Source organism: Eptesicus fuscus, chromosome 9 (assembly GCF_027574615.1).
Source record: "Eptesicus fuscus isolate TK198812 chromosome 9, DD_ASM_mEF_20220401, whole genome shotgun sequence".
Classification (NCBI taxonomy): domain Eukaryota; kingdom Metazoa; phylum Chordata; class Mammalia; order Chiroptera; family Vespertilionidae; genus Eptesicus; species Eptesicus fuscus.
In genome coordinates this window covers 87,636,570-87,661,116 of record NC_072481.1, presented here as the reverse complement: position 1 = coordinate 87,661,116, position 24,547 = coordinate 87,636,570, and the positions used below count along the sequence as shown (strand labels likewise).

The following is a 24,547-nucleotide window of genomic DNA, read 5'->3' as shown; positions in this document are numbered from 1 at the left end:
CCGGCCATCTTGTGGCAGCCATCTTGTGTCCACATGGGGGTGGCCATCTTTGACCACATGGGGGCGGACATCTTGTGTGTTGGAGTGACAGTCAATTTGCATATTACCTTTTTATTATATAGGACTAGAGGCTCGATGCACGAAATTCGTGCAAGAGTAGAAAAAAAAGTAGGCCTTCCTTTCCCCAGGTGCTGGCACTGGCTTCCCTTTGGCACCCGTGACCCAGGCTTCCCTCTGGCCCCGGCTTCATCCGGAATGACATCCGTCTAATTAGCATATTATCCTCTTATTATTATAGACTAGTGGTTTGTGACCCCTAGACTTTTACCTCCTGAGTATACAAACTGCTTCAAACTTAACAAAGTAAAATTTTTCCCCTAGCAAAGTAGAGGATTAAAAAAAAAAAAATCTGTCCAGCCAGGAAAAGCCCACTGAAGCCACTGTTCCTGCCTATACAGTGCTCTTTAGACACAGTGCAAACACTCCACCCAACCCAGTCTTTCCTGCCTATGGTTTTGCCTTGCCCTTTTATCAAGGTGCTCTGCAATGGCCCTGTTTCCTGACCTGGCCTGCTAGAAACAATCCTACTCTTCTTGGGCAGCCTTCCCACCTGGCTTGAATGTCAAGTTCTTTCAGTAGGCTTGATTCATCAAACTGTTCAATGTTTAAACTTTATATCAATATTTAAAGTTGAGCAGAGGGTGAAGACATTCAAACTGGGGCAAGGTTCATTCCATTATATTTTTATACAATGCCAAATCTGAACCATTATTGTAGATTAAGCACAACACCTTCCAGAAAAATGGAGATAGTAACACTTGTTGATACACGCACATACAAAAAGGTGTGTATTTCAAAATGACTTAGTATTTTCAACATTTCTTAAGTGTATCTTTATTAGTTTAAAGCAATAAATAAGCTATATAAATACTTCATGAAAACTATATGTGAAAACACCAAATTATAACAGGAACTTAAGTCCTTAAGCTATTTTTCCACATCTGAATTTAGTTAAGATATAATTAAAATAAGCAAAGCACTACCTGGCAAGTGATTCACACACACTTACGACTATTCATTAAATAACCCATCCACAGGCATGAATGCTTCCTTCTCTAGAAGAAATATACATACTATACTCAATGCTTCAGGCGCGAAGGAAGATTTATATTTCCAATCTGGTGGGTATTTTTTTTCCATGTAAAAGTCCTATTCTCTCTCCTCCATAGACAAATACCACTTTCAAGGAAAAGATGGAAATGTTGAAAAGGTGGGGAAAAAAAGGTCAAGGTCTGTAATTTAAATTATAAACATATGGATGGTGCAACCATGTACCCATACTTCTTCAAAACATCATGAATGAATTAGCCATTTTAAAATCTTTTAAAATCATTGCATAAAAAAACAAATTCAGATAATTTCTTTTAATCAAAAGCTATTAATATGATTATAATAAAAGCCCTGAAGTTAGAGGCTCCAATACCCAAATGATCTACTTTTACCTTTTTTCGTTCCTGTTCCCTCTGTTGGAGTCTACAGACTGAGTCAGTAGCTGCTTGCACTGAAATAAAAGAGAATGGGTTTTCAATTAGCAGCCCTTGATCAACAAAAGAATGACCTGGGAAAACAAATACTTGGATTGTTTTAGATCTCAAAAAACTATGCAAAAAAACCTGATATTATTTTGGTTGTGGTGGGATAGCAAAAGAGAGAGAGAGAGAGAGAGAGAGAGAGAGAGAGAGAGAGAGAGAGAGAGAGAGAGAGAAGTTCTACCAATATATTCAGTATGTCATAATCAGAACTACCATCATTCTTGAGCTTTGAGTTGCAAGCCAAAGGCATTTAAGTACTAATTCCAATGACAAATTGTCAACAATAACCTTAGAATTCTCTAAAAAGATATAAACTTAGCATTACATTTTGATTGTGCCTTTACAGTGTCTTTCCCATTCACTAGGCCCCTTTCCCTTCGTCTCATGCACGCTATTGCTCTCTTGCAGGCATTACTGGAATGCTTCAACAACTTTCTACTATTCTTCTCGCCTCTGCTCTTGTCTTCAAATTCATCCTGACTGCCACTGCCAGATTCAGATTTCTCCAGTTTGTTTTCATTGAGTTGTTTTCCTTTCTAATGGACCAAAACTGTTAGTAATAATTACTATAGTTATTTATTATTATTATGTGCCAAGACCTGTACTAAGTACTTTCCATGCATTACTCCTTTTAATCCCACTTTTCTATTTAGAAGAGGATCACTGTCACACTTTACAGAATATTGGCATCTGTAAAAAACAGGGGTAAAGAGGTGAATGTCACTCAAGGAGGTAAGCTGACTAATAAGTACAAAAAGTAGGATTAAAATCAGATCTCTGACTCTAAAGACTCTTATCCTCAACACTTCATTCCTCTTACAATTTCATCAATGAAGCTGGTTTTAATCCATCAGTTATTTAAACCTCTTCATTTACTGGATCCACTGTATTTACGTAGATAAATGTCATCACTTACTTCACTGTTTAGTGTGCAGGCTAAGACTCAGACTTTGTTAAATCTAGAGCTGAGCACTTATTAGTTGTCTCACTGATCTTGGGCATCTTTGTTTACTTATTCTTTCATTCATTTGCCAAATATTTATTGCCAGGTGCTGTTATTGCTACTGTTGCTAATTTTGTAGCATCTTAGTTCCCCATTTGTAAAACAAACTACTAATAAGAGGACTTCAGAATTGACACAAGAATTACGATAGCACATATTTAAATACCAATAAAAGTCACTTAGCGCAGTTCTTCACACGTAGTAAGCAGAGTAATAGATCAGTACATAATATCCTATTTAAAATTACTTCTGACTGCTGTTATTTACTTCTTACCAAAGTAAATACTTTTTCATTTGTCTCTATAAGGCATGTGTAGAATTAATGGCATGTGTAATACTGACAGATGTAAGCAATCAAGATATGCTACTGTTCTATTATTAGAACTACTAGAGGCCCGGTGCACAAAATTCGTGCACTGGGGTGGGGTGGGGGCGTCCCTCAGCCTAGCCTGCACTCTCTCGCAGTCCAGGACCTCTCAGGGGATGTCCGCCTGCCGGCTTAGGCCCGTTCCCCGTGGGGAGTGGGCCTAAGCTGACAGTTGGAAATCCCTCTCCCAGTCCGGGACCCCTCGCTCCTTACCACCCACCTGCTTGCTGCTCCTTACCACTCGGCTCGCTGATCCTTATCACTGCTACAGAGGCAGGAGAGGCTCCCGCCACCGCCACTGTGCTCGCCAGCCGTGAGCCCTATCTTTCTGTGTAGTTGTCTGTGGGCCAACTGCTCTCTTCCTTCTCACTTAGGGCGAGCAGCCTGTGAGGGCAGAGCATGCTGTCATGGAACACAGAGGGCTGCCTGGAGCTGTGGGCAGTGGCTGGGCACACAGAGTGAGAGGTGGACACAGAGGATGATATCTCACCCAATTGTGGGGCGGGCTGGCCGGCCTTCATCTGCCTGACCCCACCTAGGGAAGGACCGAGCAGGGTGTCCGCCTCTCCATTCTCCATCCTTCCATTGTGACACCTGTCACCCTTGCCAGGCCTCCCCCAAAGTGAGTTCAGCTCAATCCCTGAATGTAAAAGGGCATGGAGTGGGGGTAGCTCCACTCCAGTGCCCCCTGATTCCCAGCAACAGGACCTGCTCGACAGGACCTGGTCTCAGGACGGTGGCCACAGCTGCAGAACATAGATCTGTTTCAAGAAAAGTTGGGAATGCAGACTTTCGTATGAGCCCCTATTCCAAAAGGTGGCAGCTTATTCACATTGTGGCAAAGACACCTTCAAGAGTAACATAAGTGGGTAAAGTCAGAGCCAAGCCAGGGAATTTCCTCACCCAATCTCTCTGAGGCGCTTGGACAAAACCAAGTCTCACCTCTTGCAGGACACTTCTGGGTGTTTTTTTTTTTTAAGCCTAAAGGACAGTAGTCTGTCTCCATTCTTGTTCTTTGGGACTTTTTTTCACCATCGGATAAAAGGATACATACATTGGGACAATCCTCTCGAGATACAATATTCCAGTTGCACCCATGTGAGGACGACAGCGCCCCTCAGAGGGAGGGAGCCGACAGATGGGGAGCAGGGAATTCTGAACACCAAAGCGATGACAGAGATGCTAAGCCTTTCCTTCATGCATCTGACACCCCTCCTCAGGCAGCCTGTAGGCTGAGCATCTACTGGACCTTTACCACTTAATGTCCCGCCCCGTGTGCCCTGCCTCAGCCTGGAGCACAGGGAGCATCTGGGTGCACCCCTCCCCCAGCTGGGAGGGTCCCCACTGTGCTTCCACCTCCTTGGGAAACTTTGCTTTTCCAGCTCTGTCCCCACGGGAGAGCCACAGGGGTGCCAGATCCCTTTCATTCCTTCAAAAGTGCCCTGAAAAGGGCGAAGACCGCTATGCAGGGAAGGGGTCGCTCAAGTTCAGCAAGAGTTTGCGATTCACTGAAGGCACATTGAACGGTTTTCTCTTACCCCGTTTGTGGGAGTGTAATCTGATTTAAAACCAATGGACTAAACAAACAGAAGCACTTTCTGAAAAGGAACCAAGATGGCGGCAAAGTTAAACAACTAAACTGCCGCCGCGCACAACAATTTCAAAAATACAACTAAAAGACAAAGCGGCTACCACCCAGAACCACAGGAAAGCTGGCTGAATGGTAGATTTACGACTAAGAAGGAAAAAGAACAAACGCGGAAGGACTGAGGTACGGAGGCGTGTGAATCGGGCTGGTGGCGGGCAACGGGACGCGCGGCTTTTTTCCAACCCGAAGGGAGATAAGCTCCCGATCACTCTGAAATCCAGTTTCTGGGGACGCGCGGGGGACCCAGACACCTACGGGGAGAAGCTGGACTCTCGGCCATCGTGTCGGAAAGTGAGAGTGACTTTCTTGCAGAGGTGTGCCCAGCAATCAGTGTTTACTGCGCTGGAGCACGGGACGCAGGGACTTGGAAACGGGAAAGGCAGAAAAGACAGACTAGCAGCCATTGCTGTTTGCCACGCCCTAGCCTAGTGACGCCCTGAGACCTCACCCCGCACACTCTACAAACCCGCCCAGGCTCCAAACAGCAGCTTTTGCATATAAATGGCCTGCCCTGTGGCAGCTTAACCAAATAAACTGCAGCTCCAGTCAGACTGCTCCAAAACCACTCAAGCAAAGAGGAGAAAACTGCAGTTTTTGCTGTAACTCCTGCTGAGTGGCCTCAGACAGGAGCTGACCTGCACCCCATTGGAGATCCAGACACTAGGGTATCTAGTGGTTGGTGTGAGACGACACCAGATTTCAACCACTCGCATAAGGGACACATTCAAGAGGCAGACTCAGTGAGCGCCAAAGCCCTACTGGAACAAGTCCCGGCCCATAAATGTGTCTCCAGCACAGCAATTCTTCCTTTATAGACACAGCGGGTCCTCACAGCCAATTGGCCCGGAGGTAAATTCCTCCCAGTGACACCAACAACAATCAAGAATTAACTACAACAAGGCTGTACACACTGTCTAAAAAGGGGTGCACCAAGAGCGTCCGCCTCAGGTAACTGGGAGGCTGACCCGTTGAACCAATAGGACACAATAGGACGCAAAGCTACCCTACCAACTCAGGGAAGCAGCAAAAATGAAAATGAGGAGGCAAGGAAACAGATCCCAAACAAAAGAAATGGAGGAGAACAAACGATTGGACATAGAGTTCAAAACCACGGTTATAAGGTTTTTCAAGAATTTCATGGAAAAGGCCGATAAATTTAATGAGACCCTCGAGGATATGAAAAAGGTCCAACTAGAAATGAAACATACACTGACTGAAATAAAAAATATTATACAGAGACCCAGCAGCAGACTAGAGGAACGCAAGAATCAAGTCAATGATTTGGAATACAAAGAGGCAAAGGACACGCCTCCAGAAAAGCAAGAAGAGAAGAGAATTCAGAAAGTAGAAGATAGTGTAAGAAGCCTCTGGGACAACTTCAAGCATACCAGCATCTGAATTTTTGGGGTGCCAGAAGAAGAGAGAGAGCAAGATGCTGAAAACCTATTTGAAGAAATAATGACTGAAAACTTCCCCCACCTGGCAAAAGAAATAGACTTACAAGTCCAGGAAGGACACAGAACCCCAAACAAAAGGAATCCAAAGAGGACCACACCAAGACACATCATAATTAAAATGCCAAGGGCAAAAGACAAAGAGAGAATCTTACAAGCAGCAAGAGAAAAACAGTTAGTTACTTACAAGAGAACACCCATAAGATTATCAGCTGATTTCTCAACAGAAACTATGCAGGCCAGACGGGAATGGCAAGAAATATTCAAAGTGATGAATAGCAAGAACCTACAACCAAGACTACTCTACCCAGCAAAGTTATCATTCAGATTTGAAAGGCAGATAAAGAGCTTCACAGATAAGAAAAAGCTAAAGGAATTCATCACCACCAAACCAGTATTACATGAAATGCTGAAAGGTATTATTTAAAAGGAGGAAAAAGAAGAAAAAAGTAAAGATAAAAATTATGAACAACAAATACATACCTATCAACAAGTGAATCTAAAAGTCAAGTGAATTAAAAATCTGAAGAACAGAATAGACTGATGAACATAATAGAATCAGGGGCATAGAATGGGAGTGGATTGATAATTCTCAGGGGGAGGGGGTGTCTGTGTAGGGGGTACGGGAAGAGACTGGACAATATCATACATCTATGGATAAGGATAGCGAGGGGGGAGGTAAGGGCAGAGGGAAGGGTGGGAACGGGGAGGGGGGAGATATGAGGGGGGAAGGAGAAACAATTGTAATAATATGAACAATAAAGATTTATTTAAAAATAAAAATAAATTAAAAAAAACAAACAGAAGCACTTTCTGCAGGGAGCTCTGGGCCCCAGGTTTGAAGGCCGACCACGCCCCCATCTCGGGAGACCCAGAGTTCCGCGGGGCCCAGACCTCCCTTCGGCCGCCATGCCACAGCCAGAGGGAATTCTGAGCCCCGGCTCACAGTTCCGCAGAGTCCTGGCCAGGGCCCAGAGCTCCCTTCAGCCGCCAGCCCCGGCCAGGGCCTAGGGCCTAGTCGTTTGGTCGTCCCTCACTGCCTCCCCTGTCGGCCTGGTTGCCCCACGCAGCTTCCTGTTTGGTCGTCTGTTCCGGTCGTTTAGGATATGACGACCCTTGGGTTTTCATATATTAGGATTATTCTATTTACTGTACTATCCCTACTTAAAGTGCTTTCCTTATTCCTTTCCTATAATTAAAATGTTTTACTTGTTTCAAAAGCTCAGTTCAAGGTTTACTGCCTTCATAAAATCCCCCCAGATTAATCCTTTCCCTATAAGAATTTCCCCTTATTTGGTATGTAACACCCTACCACTTTAGTTTGCATTTGCTTAAACCGAGGTTTGCCTAGCTGTTTTACAATTATGCCTTCCTATATCACCTCAATCTGGCCCCAACTAGGTCACAAGTTCCACAACAGGGCAGGGACTGTGATTCTCTTTCAGAAGAATTTTAGGACCCACCCTGTGAAAATATGGTTAAGAGGAGGATTCTGCTTTTAAAAGTCAGGTTTTCATCAGTAACCATTCGCTTTAGTCATATCAAAGATAGTATTTTAGTACTGAAAATTAGGTTCCCTATCATTGTTTGTTCTAACAGAAAAGACGAAAATAAACCAAAATAGGAGCTGATTAAATCTGCCTTCTTTCTGTGGTATATTAATATTACATCATCTTTCCTGAGCAGTGGTTTTTATCATTTCCTGGTTGGTTTTCTTTCTTTCTTCTTCTATTTTTTTTTTTTTTTGGAGGGGGGTGATGGAAGGAAGGCTATAAACGTTAACTTAAAATTATCCATTTTGTGGTCTTTGTTTCATTATTTTCAGGTCTTTCTTGGTTTAATCTGACAAGAGTTATAGAACATGACATTTATTTTGTCATTTGTTATATCCTTTAAAATTAATTAGAACAGATCGACAAAGTCATACTTTTGTTTCTTACTAGAACTGTCTTGGTGCTTAGACAAAAATATACATTTCTAGAAAATTCCTTTGAAGTAATTTACTTTTTAATTCTTTAGCCACACAATAAAAAAAGGTTGACATTCTGAGTATAATAAAATCTGCTTTTCTAAAGTCTAGGAAAATCACCTGACTACAGCAAACATTCCCTTTCTTCACAATTAGAGACTCAAAGAGGAAAAGGTCCATTTATCCAAACCTTCCTATCATTTCCACAGGACTTACTGGTCAATAAGTAAGTATTATGGCAAGTGCAATAAGTATTCCTTTGCACTTGCTACTCCCTCTGGAATACTCTTTTCTCAGCTTTCTATACATTCTCATTTCCTATTTGTCTCTGCTCAGATGTCAGCAGTGAGACCTAATTCAGCACTCTAACATTCATCTCCCCTCACTTTGGCATTCTCTGGCCTCCCTACCTTGCTTTGTTTTTCTCCATCACTTCCTGATATGCTAAATATTTATATATATGCTCTGTCTCCCCAACTATAATAAGTTTCATGAACTCAGGGACTCTGTTTTCCGCAGTATCCCTGGCACCTAGAACAGCAGTGGCTGGCACATTATAGCCACTTATTATTTGTTTATTGAAATGAATGAATGAGAATTCAGCCAACATCTCCTCATACCAAACCAGAATTATTTTCTTATGTATGTATTTGAGGTTTACACATACCTACCATGACAGGATGAATTTGTTTCTTTTATGTGAAGACAGTTGGGACATGGTTAACTACTATATGCAGCACAATTATTGTATGTGATACTAATTTCCTTGAATAATCTTTCAGTTGAGAGAAAATAATTTGATAAATTCTTGACTTTTTAAAGTCAGTATAGTCTCCTAAAACACTGAGACAACAGGGGCAACTGCTTCTTATTTTCGTTGCTACTTCATAACTGTAATTTTGCTACTGTTAATGAATTGTAATGTAAATATCTGTGTTTTCCGATGGTCTTAAGCGACCCTGCTAGTGGTTTTCAACCTGTGGGTCGTGACCCACAGGTTGAGAACCGCTGCTGTAGAGCCTAAGACCATCAGAAAACACAGATATTTACATTACGATTCATAACAGTAGCAAAATTACAATTATGAAGTAGCAACGAAAATAATTTTATGGTTGGGGGTCACCACAACATGAGGAACTGTATTAAAGGGTCGCGGCATTAGAAAGGTTGAGAACCACTGATCTAGGGAATGGTAATGTCATTCATGAAATGGTATAAAATGAGGTAAAAGCAGAACTGAGGAAAGAATTCAAGTCTGGTTCTGGATATGTTATACTGAGATGCTTATTAGACATCTAAGTAGACTAAGCAGGTGGATATAAAAAGTCTAGCAATCCAGAGAGGAGCCTAGGGTTAAAACATTAATGTAGAATTGATGAATGGCACACAGATAATATTTAAAACTGTGATTCTACATGAGACCACCAAGCAAGGTAGTATAGACAGAAAAGATATCCCAGACCCAAGCCTTAGGACATTCCAATGTTAAAAGTGAAGAAAAGCTGTGAACTAATGAAGTAGAATGGAAGGAGGAGTCTGTGTTGTATGAGAAAATCCAAGAGAAAGTGATGTCTCAGAAGAAAAGGTGGACTTTGCTTATTACCTTCTCAAAGATGCACAGAAGCAATATTCTGAAGTTGAAAGAACTTGAGCTTTGGAGCAGAACTAGGTTTGCATGGTAATTCCTCTGATTATTATTGGAGAACCATGGATGTTAAACCACTATAAAGTTCAGTTTCTATAAAGTGGGGAGGGAAATAAATATTTATTTTACAGAGTTATGATAGTTAACGAAGAAAATACAGGTAAAAATTCTAACTAATAAAGTGCTATAAAAATAGTATTTTAAATCATGAGTTCTTAATAATTTCTAGGTAAAGAGGCAGAGTGTAGCAAAAACAGACAAAGTTAGCCCCTTAAGTACCTCATAAAATACATAAAAAACTATAAAAGAGTAAGAGGGGGGAAAAAACCTCCATTCTTTACTGAAAAAGGAAATATTATAATTGCATACTATAAACTTTGAAAAGTGGTGGCCAAGAATAGGAACACAGATTCTAATAAAGAACTGAGATTCCTAACCTCACCATAACTATTCCTCCCCCAAAAGTCAGAGAAAGAAAACGAGTAGACAAAACTCTGAGAACTCTGATATGCTTTCATTTATCATTTATGAAGAAACAGATATGGGTGGGGGAGGGAGAAGGAACATAATATGTGAGAGGCAGATAAGACAGACAAAGTATCCATTCTGAAAGAAAACCTAATAAAATTCTCCACTGGTACTTTGTAATACAAAACAAACAAACAAAACCCACCTCAGTTCAACCTATTAACCTTTTGCACTCGGATGTCGAGTGTGACTCGACACGGTTAGCATTAGGATAAAGGAATCAAGAAAAAAGCAAGCGAGTGCAAAGGGTTAAAAGCGCTCAAACATACAGCATGAAATGAAAATGTGACTGTAAAGCTAAGGAAACAAACTGAGAACTATAACAACATCATTACAGATCTAATAAACAAACCAGAAACAGAAAGAAGTTGAATTGTGTACAACTAAATGAGCAACTGGCAGCATTATAACTGCAGAACAGAAACAAATACTATAAACCCTACCAAACCTAAAATTCACAAGTGAAAGGTTGGGGAAGAGATGCAAGAGAAAAGGTTAAAAGTCTTAACCCCTCCACTTCTCAAGGCATTAACTAATCTACACTAATAAAAGAGAAACATGCAAATTAACCATCACTCCGCTATGCCAAGCCACGCCCACCAGCCAATCAGATCGAATATGCAAATTAACCCATCAAAGATGGTGGGTAAATTTGCAAACGCAGGCGGGGCGTGCAGCACCATGGCCCGCCCCTGGGGGTCCAGGTCCATCGGGGGCCAGGGAGGCCTGGCGGGCAGCACCAGACACCGCTGGCAAAGTACCAGTCCATCAGGGTCCTGGGAGGTGGGTTGGGCAGTGCCAGACGCCACCCGTGGGGTCCGGGTCCATCGCAGGCCCCGGGAGGGGCATCGGCCTGCCTAGCCACGCCTGCAGGGCCCTTGTAACATCGCCACCCCGGGGAGGAGCAGCTGGGCCTGCTTAACCACTCCCGTGGGGCCCGTGAACATCGCAGGCATGGGGTTGCTGAGACCCAGACAGGGCCTCTGGCCACAGATTCACAGCTTCGTGGAGACCGACTCTACCAGGCCGCCCGGTGGCCATGTGGCTGGGCCACAGGGTGCCCGTTCAAGATGTGACCCAGAGAGGAGGTGCGGGAGGAAATCCAGAGAATGGGATGTGGGGGTTCAAGACTCACTTCCTTTGGGCTTTGTCCTTCTTGGTCTTGGTTCTTTTCTTTCGGGCCTGGAGCCCAAGCACTGCAGGAGAGAGGGATGGATGAAGGCCGAATGTGGAAGAAGAGGCACGAGGCCCGACTGCGGGGCTGCCTGAGGGGCGGCTCCAGGGTGAGTGCCACAGCTTTGGCAAAGCGGCTGGCCAGAAGGCGGGCGTTCCAAGGGGCACCTTGTAATGCCTCGCCATCCCTCTATGAGGACACCCCACACAGGCAATGCCTTAGCCAGCAGGCTCTGGGCGACATCTGCAAATGCTACTGCAACCTCTAACATTCTGGGCAAAGAACGGACCCTGTGCCCCTCTGGGTACCAGGCTTGCTAGGAGTGTGCTGTCACCAGTGCCATAGATCAAAGGCAAAACCTGGCGAGGCGGGGTGCACCAGAGGGGGCTCGGGCTGGGGCAGGGGTCCGGAGGGCAGTGATCTGCCTCGCCTGCAGAGAGAGAGGTTCTGCAGTGGCCCCAAGACGCGGGTAGGCCTGGCCAGGGATCAAGGGGCATGGAAGGACACTGGGGAGGAGGGGCAAGGACTTGCAGCCCTGAGGCGGGGGTTGAGGGGCGGTGCCACCTCAGTGGAGGGGTGCCGCACTGCAGGGTACCGGACTGACTGACGTGATTCAGAGAAGCTCCCAGTGCTAACCGGCGTGTCCCAGTGCCTTCACTGAGCTTTGATGGCCAATTGAGATACTATATAAGGAAAATGAGGAAAGAAGTGAGAAAGAAAAGGAAAGGCAAACAACACAAAAGAAAGACTGGAAGGAATCTGTAAACCCATTGTCACTTAAATAGGGAATATAGTCAGTAGTGTTGTAATGACAGTATGATGCCAGGTGGGTACTGGAAATATCAGGGAACACTTTGTAAAGTATATGATTGTCTAACCACTATTCTGTAACTAATATAAAACCTGAAACCAATACAAAATAATATTGAATGTAAAGAAATGAAAATTGGAGTAAAATTTTTATAAATTTCAAAGTTTAAATAAAGGCTGTAAAGGAAGGAAGGGTGAGAATAAAAATAGTGTTTTTCATTTTACCACTTTATTGTCTTTTCAGTTCATGAAAAAGACAGTTGTCTTTATATGGTGCTTTTATACTTTTCTAAGTCATTATCTCATTTTAATTTCAGGGCAACTTAAAGACAAGATAATTATTCCCTCCACTATTCAAAGAAAGGAAATCTTGGTGTCTGGTCCCAATGATTCAATCGTTAAGCCCTTATTGTAAAGTAGGGTTAGTAAAATTTTCTGTGAAGGGTCATATCTATACTTATAAAAGCCTTGGAGATGATCAGGCCAGTAGGGGAGGGTAGTTAGGGACAATCAGGCCGGCAGAGGAACAGTTAGGTGTCAATCAGGCCAGCAAGGGAGCAGTTAGGGGGCAATCAGGCAGGCAGGCGAGCGGTTAGGAGCCAGTGGTCCCGGATTGTGAAAGGGATGTCCCAGATTGGAGGGTGCAGGCTGGACTGAGGGACACCCACCCCAGTGCACGAATTTCGTGCACCAGGCCTCTAGTCCTATCTAATAAAAGTGATATGCAAATTGACCGTCACTCCAAGACACAAGATGGCCGCCCCCATGTGGTCAAAGATGGCTGTCCCCATGTGGACACAATATGGCCTGCAGGGGAGGGCAGTTGTGGGCAGTTAGGGGTGAACAGGCCAGCAGAGGAGGGCAGTTGGGGTGACCAGGCCAGCAGATGAGGGCAGTTGGGGGAGACCAGGCCAGCAAGGGAGGGCAGTTGCGGGGGGACCCAGGCCTGCAGGGGAGGGCATTTGGTGGGGACCAGGCCTGCAGGGGAGGGCAGTTGGGGGGGATCAGGCCTGCAGGGGAGGGCAGTGGGTGATCAGGCAAGCAGGGAGGGCAGTTAGGGGTGACCGAGCCGACAGAGGAGGGCAGTTGTGGGGGACCAGGCCTGCAGTGGAGGGCAGTTGGGGGGGACCCAGGCCTGCAGGAAGGGCAGTTGTGGGCAATCAGGCCAGCAGGGAGGGCAGTTAGGGTTGACCGGGCCGGCAGAGGAGGGAAGTTGGGGGAGACCAGGTCTGCAGGGGAGGACAGTTGTGAGCAATCAGGCCTGCAGAGGAGGGCAGATAGGGGTGACCAGGCCGGCAGGGGAGGGCAGTTAGGGGCAATCGGGCCGACCGGGGAGCAGTTAGGCATCGATCAGGCTGGCAGGGGAGTGGTTAGGGGGGATCAGGCTGGCAGGCAGAAGTGGTTAGGGGCAATCAGGCAGAGGCAGGTGAGTGGTTGGGAGCCAGCAGTCCTGGATTGTGAGAGGGATGTCCGACCGCCTGTTTAGGCCTGATCCCACTCGCCTGGTCACCAGCTGGCCCAGTCACCCCTAACTGCCCACCGGTGGGATCAGGCCTAAACGGGCAGTTGGACATCCCTTGAGGGGTCCCAAATTGGAGAGGGTGCAGGCTGGGCTGAGGGACACCCCCCACCCCTGTGCTAACTTCAGAATGTCTTTTACTACTTTTCTTTGAGTGATCTTTTAGTAACTACTACCTCTTATAGTAAAGAAACACATATTTTAAGGTATTTCTTTCAGCTTTAAGTTTTTGTTCTGGTAAATTAAAATAAAATTAACTCTTTAATTTAAAAAGACAATAGTGTGGTGAAGACAGGGGGTGGTGGTGGTGGTGGCAGGTGGGACTGGGTGGAGGTGGGCAAGGGGGGTGAAAATGAAGGACATCTGCACTAGTGTAAATAAAAAATTTATATTAAAAAAACTAGAGGCCCAGTGCATGAATTCGTGCAAAGGTGGGGTCCCTCTGGGTGGCCTGCAGGGATCAGGCCGAAACCCACAGTCCAACACAGCCTGCAGCTCCTACCTGCTGCTCCCGCTCATCCCGCTCCCACTCATCCCGACCCCACTGTGCCTGTTGCAGGCTTGCGCCCAACCAGTCCCGATTGGGAGAGGCTCGCACTGCCACAGCAGCACTCACCAGCCATGAGCCCTGCGTCTGGCACCCTCCCAAGGGGAGTGGCCTGTGGGATCGGGCTGAAACCAGCTCTCCAACATCCCCCAAGGGGTCCTAGATTGCGAGAGGGTGCAGGCCAGGCTGAGGGATCCCACCAGTGCACGACTGGGCCGGGGAGGGACTGGGGGAGGGCTCCAGGGTGTGTCCGGCCCATCTCGCTCAGTCCAGATCGGCTGGACCCCAGCAGCAAGCTAACCTACCGGTCGGAGCATCTGCCCCCTGGTGGTCAGTGCATGTCATAGTGAGCGGTTGAGCAGCCTTAGCATATCATTAGCATATTACCCTTTGATTGGTTGTTCGAGTGTTCTGCTGTTGGGTCTATTTGCATATTACCCTTTTATTATATAGGTCTAGAGGCCCGGTGCACGAAATTCGTGCATGGAGGGGGGTTGTCCCTCAGCCCAGCCTGTACCCTCTCCAATCTGGGACCCCTCGAGGGCAGTCGGACATCCCTCTCACAATCCAGGACTGTTGGTTCCCAACTGCTTGCCTGCCTGCCTTCCTGATTGCCCCTAACCGCTTCTGCCTGCCAGCCTGATCACCCCCTAACCACTCCGCTGCCAGCCTGTTTGCCCCCAACTTCCCTCCTCTGCCGGCCTGGTCACTCCTAACTGCCCTCTCCTGCAGGGTTGATCACCTCCAACTGCCCTCCCTTGCAGGCCTGGTCCTTCTCAACTGCCCTCCCTTGCAGGCCTGGTGCCAACCAACTGCCCTCTCCTGCTGGCCATCTGTGGTGGCCATCTTGTGTCCACATGGGGGCAGGATCTTTGATTACATGGGGGCAGCTATATTGTGTGTTGCAGTGATGATCAATCTGCATATTACTCTTTTATTAGATAGGATAGAGGCCTGGTACAGGGGTGGGGGCCAGCTGGTTTGCCCTGAAGGGTGTCCCTGATCAGGGTGGGGTTCCCTTGAGGCGTGGGGCGGCCTGAGTGAGGGGCCTGTGGTGCTTTGCAGGCCGGCCACGCCCCCTGGCAACCCAAGTGGAGGCCCTGGTATTTGGAATTTATTTTCCTTCTACAATTGAAACTTTGTAGCCTGGAGTGGAGCCAAGCCTGGGCCCTCCGAGGCTGGCAGCCATTTGTGTTGGGGTTATAATTGAAACTTTGTTGCCTTAAGTGGGTGAGCCTGGCCAGGGTGTTCGGAAAGCTTTGCTTCCCTGTTGCCGGCGGCAACCCTGGCCTGCTCTCTCAAGCTCCATTCTGCCTCCATTTGTTTGAATTTGTTTACCTTCTATAATTGAAACTTTGTAGCTTGAGTGGAGGCTTAGGCCTGGCAAGGGCAGGTGGAAAGCTTGGCTTCCTCTGTTACCTAGGAAACCTTGCTCTCTGTGGCTGTAGCCATCTTGGTTTGGGTTAATTTGCATGCTCGCTCTGATTGGCTGGTGGGCGTGGCTTGTGGGTGTGGCTTGTGGGTGTGTCGGGGGTATGGTCAATTTGCATATTTGTCTATTATTAGATAGGATTATATGATCGCATTCTTATCAGAAGTTCTCTCCCCCCCTCATACTTGCCCATCAGTTCATTCAGCAGTCATCCCACTATCCATCCTTCTATTTGGATATATACAAAGATGTCTGGAATGATGTTCTCCAAAGTTAAAAAGCAATGGTTATCTTTTATGTAATTATTAAGGTGATTTATTGCTTTCTCCTTTTTCATCCTAATTTCTTAACTTCTTTTTCTTAGTGCTTTACATTTATCTTTTGCTTAAATAATACAAAAATAGTTACTGCTCTTAAAAAGAGAGAGAGGCAAGAAGAGAGAGAAAATTTATTTTACTATGGCTGTATTAGTTATGTTGAATTAGGAATAACCTAAAGGCTTTCTGTCCTTACTCTCTAAAATCAAGGACAAGAACTCTAGATAACAAACTTGGTGAAGTGTATTAAATAATTAATGAGTTGAACACAGACACTACTGGTATGTTCAGGATGAGAAAAATGTAAAGGCTGCATCTTGAAGACAAGTTACTTTATAGGTTGCTTTTATGTATCTTCTTAGAGCAGCAATTTTCAATTGGAGTGCTGCAAGAATTTTTAAAACATGCAATACCTGACTAGTTAGTCAGGAGTACCCACCTCTTTTCCTTTAGATAGCCAAATTATTCATAGCCGTCTGGTGTGAATGAGTCAAAATTATACCTATTTCTTTTGTCAAGTATATTTTTTGGGTTGCCTCAGAATTTTAGCAATTGGTTTATGTGTGCCATAAGATGAAAAAGATTGAAAATTGCTGTCCTAGAGCTCTTGTTTACTTTTTGTGGTATTAAGGATCCACAGGGCAGTGTTAGTTCTAAAGGCTCTGCTCACACAAAGACACTTTGCAAGATAGGTGGCGCTACACAGCCAAAAAGCAGAAACAATTCTGAGCTGCAGATTCTGTAATAGGTCTCATTCAAATAATTCGAGATGTCCCCATTTTACTGTTGCACAATTATTTAGTTTTGTGCACCATGTTAGACCACGATCCACAACAGCAGAGTTCTGAGATGCAGCTGATGACACTGCCAGCACAGCTCTCAAACATGTATAGAAGAGACCAATGTGGCAGTTCTAACAGGCACACAACAAAACTCAACTCATCACTAGTCTTGTCAAGTATAACTTAGATAAAAAAAAAAAAGTATAACTTAGATCAGAATATATTCTATATATAAATTCACTTGCATGATCTTGCACAACTCCCTGATCAGTTAGTAGTGAAAATAAACAAGCCAGCACTATGACTTAAAATGTCAAGTCTTTAAACATGTAATTCCCCAAGAACAACAGCTGGGCCCAGGTGAATTTTTAAACTACATCAGCTTAAAAAGCAGGTAATTATCTCTATTATACCTGTGCTGTTCAGGATAATTACTACATGAAAATACTTATATTGGAGCCTACTGAGCTCCAAAAGTCATTGATTAGTTTCTAAAGCTAACAATGAGACCCAAAGCAGTCTATATATGTCAAAACCTTAATTATTAACTTTGCATTTTGTGTGTTTTAATTCTTCCTTTCAGGAGAATACATTTAAATTTCAGATAATACTTTTTTAATGCATTGTGAAGACTCTAGTTTTTAAAAATATCCTATATAATAATAAAGGAATATTCAAATAGTCTGTTACATGGTAACGTCACGACTGATTGCAGGAGGCTGCCTGTGCGTGCACGGCGTGGTGTTGCTCCAGAGACAGGGTGGAAGCGGGGAGGCGCCTGGAGGAGGCGGGACCATCCCGTGGTGGGGAGGGCAGGGGTGAGAGCCCGTAGCGCCCCCTCACCAGTCTTTCACCACCCACTGCTCGCACTCAGAGCGCCCTGCCACCCACCTGCCAGGGGAAGGAGCATAGCACAGCAGGTGGGAGGCTTCCACTCTCTCCTCCAGCACCATGACGGGGCGGAGCCACCACGTTGCTCCAGAGATGCGGGGGGAGGTGGGGAGGTGCCCAGAGAAGGCGGGACCAGCCTGAGGCGACTTGAGGGACTGAGGGCGGGGCTTGAAGTGGCCAGAGAAGGCCAGAGGGATTGGGGGCTGGGCCAGGCATGCTGGGGCTTTGTATGGAAAGGTTTGGTGTCAAGGCAGGGTGGCAGGTGGGTGGGGCCACACAATTTCGCACGCTTGGCTCCTAGTATACATATATTTATTGATTTCAGAGAGGAAGGGAGAGGGAGAGAGAGATAGAAACATCAATGATGAGAATCATTGATTGGCTGCCTCCAGCAGGCCCCCTACTGGGGATCGAGCTTGCAACCAGGCAAGTTCCCTGACAGGGAATTGAACCGTGACCTCCTGGTTCATAGGTCTATGCTCAACCACTGAGCCACAGTGACTGGGCTGAAGACTACTTTTAAGAGGCCAGTCCTCATATGAGAAATAACTTTAGCCCAAGAATGAAGCAAGTCAAAATAACTGTTTATAGATTTTTACCAAGTTTTATCCAATTTATTTTTATATACTCAAAATGTGGAAAAGGCAAGTTACAGGCAGAGTTCAAATGCATACATAAGCATTCTTATTAATAACTAGTGGCCCGGTGCACAAAATTCGTACACGGGCGGAGGGGGGGTGTCCCTCAGCCCAGCCTGCACCCTCTCCAATCTGGGATCCCTCTCGCAATCCAGGATTGCTGGCTCCTAACCGCTCACCTGCCTGCCTGCCTGATTGCCCCTAACCACTCTGCATGCCGGCCTGATCACCCCCAACTGCCCCCCCCCCGCCAGCCTGCTCGCCCCCAACTGCCCCCCCCTGCCGGCCTGCTCGCCCCACTTGCCCTCCCTGCTGGCCTGCTCACCCCCAACTTCCCCCCTGCCAGCCTGCTCACCCCAACGGCCCCCCTCGCCAGCCTGATCACCCATAACTGCCCTCCCCTCTTAGCCCCTAACCGCCTCTATCTTGGCCCCGCCACCATGGCTTTGTCCAGAAGAACATCTGGAAGGTCTCCTGGAAGGTCTCCCAATCTAATTAGCATATTACCCTTTTATTAGCATAGAGACGGGTGGGGGCCGGCTGGTTTGCCCTCAAGGGTGTCCCAGATCAGGGTGGGGGTTCCCTTGGGGGGCAGGGCTGCCTGAGCGAGGGGCCTGTGGTGGTTTTCAGGCCGGCCACACCCCCATTGTGATGGGGGTCCCCACTGGGGACGGTGCTGGCCTGGTCGAGGGGCTGGGGCAGTATGCAGGCCAGCCACACCCCCATGGGGTGAGGTTCCTTGCTGGAGGTGGGCGTGGCCAGCCTGGGTGAGGGGCTGAGGGCCATTTTCAGGCTGGCCAAACCCCCTTCAGGGTGGAGGTCCCACTGGGGTGCCTGGCCAGCCTGGGTGAGGGGCTGATGGCTGTTTGCAGACTGGCCACGCCCCCCAGTGGGCATCCTCACCCCATGGGAACGTGGCCAGCCTGGGTAAGGGGCTGAGGGCCGTTTGCAGGCCCCTCCCTCGGTGGCCGGCCCGGGGGACACAAGCCTTCCACATTCAGGCCTGCCCCATGGCCACTGCCCACAGGCCCCTCCTTCAGCGGCTGGTCAGGGTGGGCTGAAGCTTGGGTCGCCCCTGGTGACCCAAGCCTCCCACGTGCCCAGGCTGGCTCCGTGGCCAGCGCCCACAGGCTCCTCCTTCGGTGGCCAGCCCAGGCAGGTGGGAAGCTTGGCTTCCTCCATCGCCGGGGTGACCCAAGCCTCCCGCCCTCTCTGGTTGGCTCCATGGCTACTGCCATATTTGTCCCACTAATTTGCATACTCACTTCTGATTGGCTGGTGGGTGTTGCACAGTCATGGTCAATTTACATATTTCTCTTTTATTAGTATAGATAATTTTAGTTTTATTTTTAGCATAATGTCTAGAATGTTTGTCAAGGTTAAGGAAGTGACAGTGTGAACAAACAAGGGCAAGTTTGTAGTAAAATGCAAAAGCCTGAGGTTAATTTTAGACTTCTTGTTGCTCCACTCAAAGAAACCAAAGGTAACCTTAGGAGATTTTTCCTCTCCAAACTCCTTTTAACATCAGAGTACACAAGACTAACTTGGACTTGTACATAAAGACTTAACTCAATTACTAGCCAAGATCTCTCAGCTGCTTTCCTTCACTGGCCAATTTTCTCTCACTCCTCCCTGCCCAAAAGACATTTTTTTATTTTGCACTTCAGTAATCCATCATTATTTACCAGCATTATCCTTGGACAAGCTGAATAGTGTCAATATAGATGCAAGGAGCAGCCTTGTATTTTTGATATACTTCTAATTTTAAAATCAATTATTAATAAAACTCCTTTTATGCTATGATTTGACATGTTTAATATTCTTTTTGATTAACTATGTCTTCAAAGTAAAATATTTTGCTTAATGAAAATAAGTAATAAAATACTAATATTATAACAGGATTTTTTTTTAAAAATTTAAAAAAACACTCTAATATCCTATCTATCTGAAGACATTTTATTTCAGATCCTAAATCTTGGTTATCAAACTTTTTCTAATGGATAAATTTTTTAAGGTAAAAAAGGTTTCAATTTTCTCAGATCCTAAAAGGATAAATAATCTTGTGCACTGCAGATGCACACATCTCACTTTGGATATTAAGGCTCTCAACATCAATGGCAATACACATTAATCACTAGATAAGCACTTCCTCTGAGACAGGGCATCCATCTCTATCCTCTCTTACTCCCACCAAATACTCAAGATACATTTTGGCATAGAACTCATGTGAAATAAAGCAATATAAAAAAATAGCTGGCTCACATCTCTGGAGAACTTGGTTTAAGTTGTCGTGCATTGTTTCTCGACATTTGGGAAGAGCATGTTCATTTGTTTCATGGATCATATTCTTCAAATTCTCAAGAACTCGCATTTCTCGAAGACCACGTTTTTCCTATTAAAAGAAAATAAGTGACTAGTACATATTGTGTCTTAAATCTTAGTAATTACTTTCTGGGATTTCCACCCAGGTTTTGGTTGTTATGTTATTATTTATTACTAAAATTTACAAGGCCTTCTTCTAATTATTGGCAATAAATGAGATGACACACAATCTGGAGACTTTTTTTTTAATTATTATGAAATGCTTCAAAAGTTGAAAAGTTATAATATGAGTAATAATTTTTATAACAATATTTTAAAATGGACATGAGAGGCTAGCTGGCGTAGCTCAGTGGTTGAGCATCGACCTATGAACCAGGAGGTCACGGTTTGATTCTAGATCAGGGCATATGCCTGAGTTGTGGGCTTGATCCCCAGTGTGGGGTGTTCAGGAGGCAGCTAATCAATGATTCTCTCTCATCATTAAAGTTTCTATCTTCTTCTCCCTCTCTGAAATCAATAAAGACATATATTTTTTTAAATTGGCATGAGAAATACTTAAAGAACAAAAAAAGAGGCCTAAATTATGACATATTTCATCCTGTACAGCAAAAGAAGATATTAGATGCCCTTGATTTGACTAAAATTTTTTTTTCATTCTTACCATCTTATTTATACTCTATATTTTTTACCTGATTCCATTTTTCTTAAGTAAAAAGTATGAAGTAAAGGTAATATGAGGATACTTCCCTGTGCAGAAAAGAGCTAACACTGAAGGCCTAAGATTACTATCCTTAGAAAGGCCTGCTTGCAAGATTGGCCTTTGGCTGTGGGCTGGGAACTTGACCAGTAAATAGTTCCTTTCACTGGTATAAAACTTTCTATAAATGATAAGACACCACTTTCGTTCCAGGAATCTGGAATTTGGATACATGCTAGGCAGAGATTGCCTACCTGACCAGTCCCCAATAAAAACCCTGGACTCCTAGGCTAAGGCAAGTTTTCCTGACGGATAACATTCCACATGTGTTGTCACAGCTCACTAAGGAATGAAGAACATACCGTGTGACCACTAGAAGAGGACTCACCCAGACTCCTCCCCGTGCACTTGTTCACTTTGATGACTTTGCTCTGTATTCCTTTGCCATAATAACACTGAGCTACCAGAACAACCATATGCTATGTCCTTGAGTTCTAGTGAGTCACTGCACTGTGGGGAGGGTCTTAATATCCCCCACTTGAGGTTGGGCTAGACTTAGTGACCTGCTTCTAAAGAATAGAGCAGGGAAAGCGAAAAATAGTAACTTGACAGTGGAAACAATGACAGTTGATATCATCAGTGATGTCATGGTGATAGCATCCCCTGATGTAATGTGATGACAAGAGCTATTTACTTCTGTGGTACTCTTCCCAAAATTCACAACCCTAGTCTAATCTTAAAAAAAATAATCAGACAAACCCAGATTGGGGGACATTTTACAGGATACTGGCCAGTACTCAAGACTATCAAGATTATGAAAAACAAGGAAAGACTAAGTAACTGTCACAAACCAAAGAAGACTAGAGACACGACAATTAAATGCTAATGTGGTACCCCGGATTAGATCCTGGACAGAAAGAGGACTGTAATGGAAAAACTGGTGAAATCTATCTGGTGCTTAGTTAATAGTAACGTACCAATGTTGGTTTCTTAGGTTTTACCAATGTAGCATGTTGATATAAGACATCAATAGAGAGAAAATGGGGGAAAAGTAAACAAGAACTCTCTGTACTATCTTAACAATTTTACTCTAAATCTAAAATCAATACAAAATAAACATTTATCTTTAAAAAGAAAGGTGGTAAACTTGATCATAAGAAAATAAAAAGTTATGTTACCCCAGGTTTTTGTTTTGTTTTGAGTCATTATTATGGAGCAGCTGTGGTCAGATATTTATTGTTCTTAATTTTCCCATAGTAAAAAATTTAAAACTTATACAAAAGTTGGGAAAATAAAACAATGAATTCTCATATTCCTATCATCAAGCTTCAAAAATTCTCAACTCATGGCTGAGTTTGTTCCTTCTATAGCACTCCATACATCTCCCTACACAATCCTGTATTCTTTTGAAGCAGATCCCAGACAATGTATCATTTCAACTATAAATATTTCAACATCTACCTTTAAAAGACAAAAACTCATCTTAAAAAACAGATACAATAAGACCACCTCTCTCACACTCAACAAATCTTTAATATTATTAAAAATCAAGGTAGTGCCCAGCCGGCATGTGTCAGTGGTTGAGCATCGACCTATGAATCAGGAGGTCACGGTTCAATTCTCGGTCAGGGCATATGCCCGGGGTTGGGGGCTCAATCCCCAGTAGGGGGTGTGCAGGAGGCAGCTGATCAATGATTCTCTCTCATCATTGATGTTTCTCTCTCTCTACCTCCCTCTCTCTCTGAAATCAATAAAAATATATTTTTAAAAAACCAAACAAATCAAGGTAGCGTTCCCTCAAATAACCCATAAATGTTCTTTTTATCCTCCAGTTTGTTTAAAATGAAATTGAAGTAAGATTCTTACATTGCAATTGGTTAATATGTTCTTAAATCTTTTTTAATCTATAGATTTGTCCTCCATCATTTTTTTTCCCTTTGCAATTTGTTGGGGAAAAAAGTGAGTCATTTATTCTGCAGTTTCCCACAGTCTGTTTTTCTGCTGAATGAATCCCCATGGTGTAATTTAACATGTTCCTTTGTCTCTTCTCTTTCCTGTAAATTAGTTGTTAGAACTAGAGGCTTGATCAGATTCAGGGTTTTATATTTTGTTTATAAAGAACATTTCAAAGGTTGGTTGTGTACTTTTGAGAGGACATTGCTAGCATTCTGTCTTCATTTATCAGCAGGAATACCTCCAAAATGAAAAATTTCCCCTCATCAACTATTTGGCTACTCTGAAGATTGCTCATTATACGAAAGGCAAAATAAAACACCTGATCATTTCCCTAAAACAATTATTTGGTTCCCTAGTATTCTCTAAAGGTTTTTGTTTGTTTGTTTTTACATATTCCTGTAACTCAAAAATTTAAAAATGTTTGAAGTTTTTCATCCATTATAGTATTTCTCCTTCTTGGTGGTTAAATTGTCCTTTGTCCAGTGGGAGCCTATTCCAGTTGGTTCTGGAATGCTTTAGACCAGGGGTGGGGAACCTTTTTTCTGCCAAGGGCTATTTGGATATTTAGAACATCATTCATGGGCCATACAAAGTTATCAACTTAAAAATTATCATGCTATATTTGATCAAACATTTAATTAACTCACCCCTAATGCCTTGGCAGGGCTGGACCAAATGATTTCACGGGTCTTACACAGCCCATGGGCTGGACAGGCCCCAACCCTGCTTTAGACAAAACTCGAATGTTCTTTAGTAGTTTCTTTTCTTCTGGTATGGCCTGATGCTCCAGGCTCATCTGTACATTTCCCGACTCAGACTTGGAATCAGTAGGTCTCTAAATATCACTAGTATTTACAAATAGTATTTGGAGACTGAGCACTAGGGGTGTTCACTCTACTGGCTTGGTCATTATTTCTAGAACTTTCAGTAGACAAGGCTAGGAGATAACTATTTTTAAAAAGAAAGGATACTTTTTAAGTTCTCACTCATTAGTCAAACTTAAATTCAGGACTACAGGGTTTTAATTACCCTTCTCTGCCTCATCTCTTTCCAGTTCTCAAACCACCAATATAATTACTCATTTACTTTATTACCAATTTAAACAAATAATACCAATACTAGCTTCAATAAAATGATTACTGAAAACTATTTTTTCATTTTGGGGTTATTTTTGTTGTTGTTCTGAAGGGGATATTCCTCTAGGAATGTAGTCACATTACTGTGTTTTAAAGTTACTTGGGATAATTTCTCTCTGC

At 44.3% G+C, this 24,547-nt stretch overlaps 1 protein-coding gene across 3 annotated transcripts in view; it reads right to left on the bottom strand.

Annotated features, from left to right (window-relative positions):
• Positions 1 to 24,547, bottom strand: part of BLOC1S5 (biogenesis of lysosomal organelles complex 1 subunit 5) — a 60,383-nt gene that overhangs the window by 15,893 nt on the left and 19,943 nt on the right. For 2 of the 3 annotated variants that reach the window (XM_028152454.2, XM_054721495.1), the window contains exon 3: positions 1,503 to 1,561. In XM_028152454.2, coding sequence (XP_028008255.1) covers positions 1,503 to 1,561 — 59 coding nt within the window. Of the gene's footprint in view, positions 1 to 1,502; positions 1,562 to 20,578; positions 20,709 to 24,547 lie in introns of all 3 variants that reach the window. The other variant, XM_008146128.3, reaches the window with a different exon arrangement.